Source organism: Geospiza fortis, unplaced genomic scaffold (genome assembly GCF_000277835.1).
Source record: "Geospiza fortis unplaced genomic scaffold, GeoFor_1.0 scaffold59, whole genome shotgun sequence".
NCBI classification, from domain to species: domain Eukaryota; kingdom Metazoa; phylum Chordata; class Aves; order Passeriformes; family Thraupidae; genus Geospiza; species Geospiza fortis.
Genome location: NW_005054381.1, coordinates 2,942,075 through 2,947,660, shown reverse-complemented (window position 1 = coordinate 2,947,660; position 5,586 = coordinate 2,942,075). Strand labels below are relative to the sequence as shown.

The following is a 5,586-nucleotide window of genomic DNA, read 5'->3' as shown; positions in this document are numbered from 1 at the left end:
CCCCCATCTGTCCTCAGGGGTTTCCACATCCCTGAGGTATCCAGTTCCCACAAGCACACAGGGTGGCCAAAAGGCACCTGGGAAAGTCCAAGTCCACACTGGGAGCCAGTGAAGAAGGTGAAAGTGCATTTAGAGTGAAGCAGGACTGATTCTCAGAGAGTAGGAGCACCTGTCCTATCAGGAAAGGCAAGAGAATTGGAATTGTTCAGCATGGAAAAAGAAGCTTCAGGGTGACCTAACTATGGCTTTCCAGTACCTGAAGAGAAATTACAGGAGAGATGAAGAGAGACAATTTACAAAGGCCTGGGTTAGATAGGACGTTGGGAATTAGGAATTGTTCCCTGGCAGGGTGGGCAGGCCCTGGCACAGGGTGCCCAGAGCAGCTGGGGCTGCCCCTGGATCCCTGGCAGTGCCCAAGGCCAGGCTGGACAGGGCTGAGAGCAGCCTGGGACAGTGGGAGGGCCCCCTGCCGATGGCAAAGTAGGGAACAAGACGGTCTTTAAAGTTCCTTCCAGCCCAAACCATTCCATGGCTCCATGATGCTGTTACCAGCGCCGGCAACACCTCAATGTCCCAGGCACAGTGCAGCCCCAGGGGCAGAAGTGGGGGTGGCCCTGCCTCGGCCCCTGGGCAGGGGCCGATGTGCTCTCGAACACGTCCCAGAGAGGCCGGGGCCCCCGGTGTGGGCAGGTCGCTGTCCCCGGGCAGCGCCGGAGGGGCCCCCGCAGGTGGGGACGGCATTTCCCGGCAGCTGCCTCTGCACAGGCACCGAGGGCTCTGCGGTTTGGAAAGTCGCTTTTCTCGTCCGCAGGGAGCGCCGGGGTATCGGTTCTCAAAACCCGCACGAAAATCCACTGGCTCCTCTTTCCTGCCCTGGCCCTGCCGCCCAGCGCTGCCAGGCTGCTCGAGGTGCCAAACCTGCAGCATTTTCGGGCCTGGCTGAAACATTCGAGCGTCATTTGGTGCAGGGGGAGGAGCTCTCCTGACACAGCTCAGCTCCCAGCCCGCTGACGCTTCTCTCTCCCGATTCCCACTCCGGCTGCTGCCGCACATTTTTCCTCCAGTTTCTTCAACGTGAGAGCTCCCTGCCCTACTTTTTGCAGCCAATAAAGCTCCGCATCGTTTGCTTTTTTGCTCGTACGCACCCCAGACAGCTCCGGGGCTGGACTCTCACTGAAGGGCTCTTTTGGGAGCCTTGCGGGAGCGGAGGATCACCGGGGCTGCGCGGTTTGAGCTGCGGGCCCGGCGTGGGCGGCGAGGGAGCTCGCAGGGAATGGGCTCGGGGGCCAGCTTAGTGAGAGGCACCGCGTTCTAGGAAGCGCTACAGGCACAGGAGGTGCAGCTTTCGAGGACCACCACCTTCATTTTCCTCACTGTGGTGGCTCCTTTGCATCGGCACTGCAGCTCCGGCCAGTCTTACCTCCACATATCCTGGAGCCTTTGGACTTCTAGCAAGGGGTGAGGTCTCTGCCGGGTTTCCAAACCCCCTCAGTTTCCCCGAGAGGCACAGCGACAGTGCACACTACTCTCTGGGGACAATTTCCTTAAGCAAAGTTCCCAGCCCTGAGCAGTGACTGCAACTTCCCAGGAAGGGAGATGAGAACCACAGAGCCTCAGCCCCACAGCAACCCCAGCCAAACAAGCCCATCCTGCTCAGGGTCCTGTGCAGAGCCCTGTCGCCACCTCCTTTGCATCACGAGCCAGGGGACAAGGGTCTTGGGTCCTGATGTGGCTCCAGCATGGTCATTCCCTGCAGCCAGGGGAAGGCAGTTGGATTGAAAGGTGCTGTGCAACAGCAGAAAATGGAGCTTGTGCCTCAGTCGGTCTCCAGCAGTTCCCCAGCCCCAGCGCAAGGCCGTGCTGCCACCCCGTGGCACTGCCAGCGTGAGGCGCCCCGGGCTGGGCATGGCAGGGGGGGTGGATCTGTCATCCAGCATCCTCCCAGCCTGGCTGGAGCCAAACTCTTGCTCCCCAAACCCGTTTCCAGCCAGCTGGAGAAAGAGCCACCCACCTCATCCTCCTTGCCCCCTTCCATCCTGAACGTGTCAGGCTGTCCAGACAGCCAGACAGCCCATGGCTGCAGCTTTCCCAGACCATTCCACAGGGGATGAATGCATCTGGGGGCATCCCAGGTTACCCTGTGCCACTCACGGCACAGCTGGGCCAAAATTGCCCTCCAGAGCCCAGAGGTGCATGCCCAGAATGCCTAAACCTGAGCATCCTGCAGAGGCAGGCCCTGGGCTGCTGGGACAGTCACACCTCTTGTCCCACTGGCCTGCTGGGAATTCCCAAGGTCCATCTTCTGCCCAGACTGCAACCCAGCAAGCCTGAAGGATGATTCACCAGTCAACTCAAGGGCTTTGATTTCACCAGAGATGTGCAAAAGTCATGGTCAACTCCCCTTTTGACTGCAGAACCGAACCTGCTGCTCCCTGTACCCAAGAAGAGAGTCCAACCCCCAGACGAGGGGCTGATGTGCTCTCACCTCTTTCCACAAAAGGTGACCTGCACCTGGAGATATTTGCTGGAGCTCAGAGCCCAGCAAGGACTTGACTTGACCCTGGTCTGCCCTGAGCAAGTACTCATTACTTCAGCACCACATCTGCAAGGGCCCATGCAAAAGGTGGCTTAAAGCACCTTCCTCTCCAGCTTCCCTGTTCTCCAGGCTTCTCTCACCACATTTCTGCTCCAGATCTCTACAGAAGGCCATGCTCTGTCTGACCTGGGGCACCTAGGACTCATTTCTCATGGCCAACTCTACCAGCTAGAGCAGTGCAGGGAGGGCATCACCTCTGCACGCCTGCCAGTGTGACTCCTCAACCAGTCCTGCATTCCCTGCGCTGCAGCTGCTTTCATCCCAGACCAAGTGCAATTTTCAGGCTCTACTGGTTTTCCATTACTTGGCTCCAGAAAACAAAACTTGAGCTTTCCAGCTCCAGGATTATCTCAGGAAAAAAAAAAAAAAAAGCTTATTTCACAGAGCTGATTGAGGACTCGGCCTTTCTTGATCAATGGGTGCTGCAGAACTGAAACAAAGTAATTCAAGAAGGCCAAATCCCTCAGGAGTTCAAGTGTTAGAGACACTAAACTGACACTTGTAACAGTCATATCTGCAGAATAGGCTGGGTGGGTGTTTCCAGCCTTGCTTGTCCCCCCTGCCTGTGTGCAAGGCCGGGTGCTGCCTCCCAACCACACCAAGCAACCGGCTTGTCCTGCTCGGCCTGCCCTGGAGCCCAGCAACAGCCAGTGGATGGTCCTGGAAGCTCCATCCTGCTACCTGTCCCTTGTACAGGACCTGCAGGCCCAGGGCTCCGTGACCTCCACGTAACCAACTCCACAGGAAGCACTGGCCATCACTGTCTCTGCTCCATCCAGCTGGCAGCTGCAGGCCTCCCACATGGAAGGACACCTCGTGCAGCCAGGGCAGGATCTCGTTCTCAAGGCAGGAATGTGGCCCATGGCACAAGCAGTGACAATCACAGGCTCTGCAGTGTGGCACAGGCACGGGGTGAAACCAGTAACAGAGTGACAGCTGGACCCAGCCCTGACGAGCCAGTGGGTTTTATTGAACTATTTACACAGCTATTTCCCAAATCCCCTCTTTCCCACACCAATTGTAAAAAAGCTTGGGCATAATGATTAAACACCTTTTCCCAGCTCTACTCATACCCTCCCCCCTGTCAAGGCTCAGATAAATGTCTGTGGTCTGTGGTGTGGAGGAGTCCGGAGGTACTGAGCGAGGGGAGCTGAGCCAGCACACCCCAAGTCCAGCCCCACTTCCCTACAGGATAAAGCTCAGAGGTTTTGGAGCAGTGCCCACAGCTTCTTCCATGCAGCACTGGGATCTCCAGGCAGCACAAGGGCCCTTCAAGTTTTTATGGCTGTGTCCCGAGACTTGTAGGCCACGCCACGGCTCTTCAGCTCTCGGACGATCCCTGCAGCCAGGAGACAAACACATTTCAGTCTTCTCCTGGAATGAGGAGCCCTGGGAACATCTGGTGGTTCTGTCACATAGAACTGGACAATCACCTACATTTCACAGAATCATGGAATATCCTGAGTTGGAAGAGAGGGATAAGGATCATGGGAGTCCAGTCCCGAGCCCTGCACAGACACCCCAACAATCCCACCCTGTTCATGCCTGGGAGCAGTGTGCAAACGCTCCTGGAGCTCTGCCAGCCTCAGGGCTGGGACCATCCCCTGGGGAGCCTGTGCAGTGCCCCACCATCCTCTGGGGAAAGAACCTTTCCCTGATATCCCATTTAAACCCTAGCGCCGGGTATTTCCGATGTGCCTGGGCTGTGTCAGAAGGCCTCAGCTTCCGGCCTCATGATGTTTCCAGCTTCTTCCCAATGCAGAGCTCAGTCAGAAATAAGAAACCTGGGGTTCCAGACACAGGCATGGCTTTCACCCCAGGGGTTTGGGATTCACTCCTGGGTTAGGAGTCTACTCTGGGACTACATATTGGGCAGGAACTCAGCTGGATGGATAATGCCCTTTCTGCATTCCAGAGATGAAGCAAATCCTCTGCACCCTCTATTCCATTTGTAAACACACAAATCACCATGGCATAAGACCTTAGCGCAGGGGGAGGGGTCTGCTCATTGGGATTGCCACAACAGCACCCCATTCTGCAAAAACCTTTTTTATAAACAAAACTCCATGTTATCCTGGAGCTGAATGGTTTGAGATGTGCCCACTTTCCAGAATCACTAATTAATCCCAGTTTATGCCTCTGATAACCAGGCTTTAGTCAGCAGCTTACAATATAAACTTCTGGCAGGTGCAGTGCTGAACCCTAAAACTCCGTCTCTAGTCCAGCACCTCCTCGCAGTCACCTTTGCTGATCCCATCACCCACATGGCATGTTCCCTATGCAGTGTTCAGAGCCCCAAACCCTGACTCCATCACACAGGTACCTTGGGGCAGGCGGCCGGTCACAGACACTGCATAGACACCTGGCTTGAAGGTACCTGCAAGAAATAAAACCCCAAGTTACCCCACACGGAGCAGCCAAGTGGAAATCCTCAACCTGTGCAGATGTTCCCTCACAGGCTGAGCAGAACTCCTTCCAGCAGTTCCAAGTTCCCAAACCCAAGTTCCACTCCAAGCAGCAGTTCCCACTGCCCCTGAGAAGGGTTTGTAGAGAAGGGATCTCCAGCTCCCAAATTACTCACTGATCCGCTGCCACTTGGAGACCCAGCTGTCCTCAGGGCTCATCATGGTGATGATCCTGCAGGAGGGATGGCAGTAAGGGGATGTCTCCTGGCTGGGTGACCCCACAGTGCCACTTGGGTGTCCCCAGGCTCCTGGGGGACCGCGGCCAGGCCCACCCCACTCACCCATCAAAGGAGGAGCTGGTGCAGTCATAGACCATCTCGCGGTTGCCCTTCATCTGCAGATATGTCTCGCAGTTGTCACAGCCATCATACTCGAACTGGTCGATGGTCTAAGCGAACACGGGTGTCGGAGACCGGGACCAGCCGGGAGCCGAGTGGCCACGGGGCCGGGGAAAGGGAGGGAACCCCGGGAAGGAGGGTTCAGGGCCACGGCCGGGGCGGAGAGGAATCGCCCAGGGGCTGCAGA

At 56.7% G+C, this 5,586-nt stretch overlaps 1 protein-coding gene across 1 annotated transcript; it reads right to left on the bottom strand.

Moving 5' to 3' along the window:
• Positions 1-3,545: 3,545 nt before the first annotated feature.
• SUPT4H1 (SPT4 homolog, DSIF elongation factor subunit) lies at positions 3,546-5,529 on the bottom strand. Its single transcript, XM_031060376.1, has 4 exons — positions 5,343-5,529; positions 5,178-5,233; positions 4,920-4,973; positions 3,546-3,935 (listed from the first exon to the last, which is right to left on the bottom strand). The coding sequence occupies exons 1-4, from the start codon at positions 5,393-5,395 to the stop codon at positions 3,868-3,870; spliced, it is 231 nt and encodes a 76-aa protein (XP_030916236.1). The 5' UTR covers positions 5,396-5,529; the 3' UTR covers positions 3,546-3,867.
• Between the last annotated feature and the right edge of the window lie 57 nt (positions 5,530-5,586).

What these genes read in the sequence shown, in the direction of transcription:
- SUPT4H1 (XM_031060376.1), bottom strand. Translation starts at nt 5,395, where the DNA reads ATGAAGGGCAACCGCGAGATGGTCTATGACTGCACCAGCTCCTCCTTT. An exon ending in ACCAGCTCCTCCTTTGATGG is followed by an intron (nt 5,234 to 5,342) that starts GTGAGTGGGGTG and finishes TCCCTCCTGCAG; the next exon opens with GATCATCACCATGATGAGCC. An exon ending in GACCGGCCGCCTGCCCCAAG is followed by an intron (nt 3,936 to 4,919) that starts GTACCTGTGTGA and finishes TCCTGGCTGCAG; the next exon opens with GGATCGTCCGAGAGCTGAAG.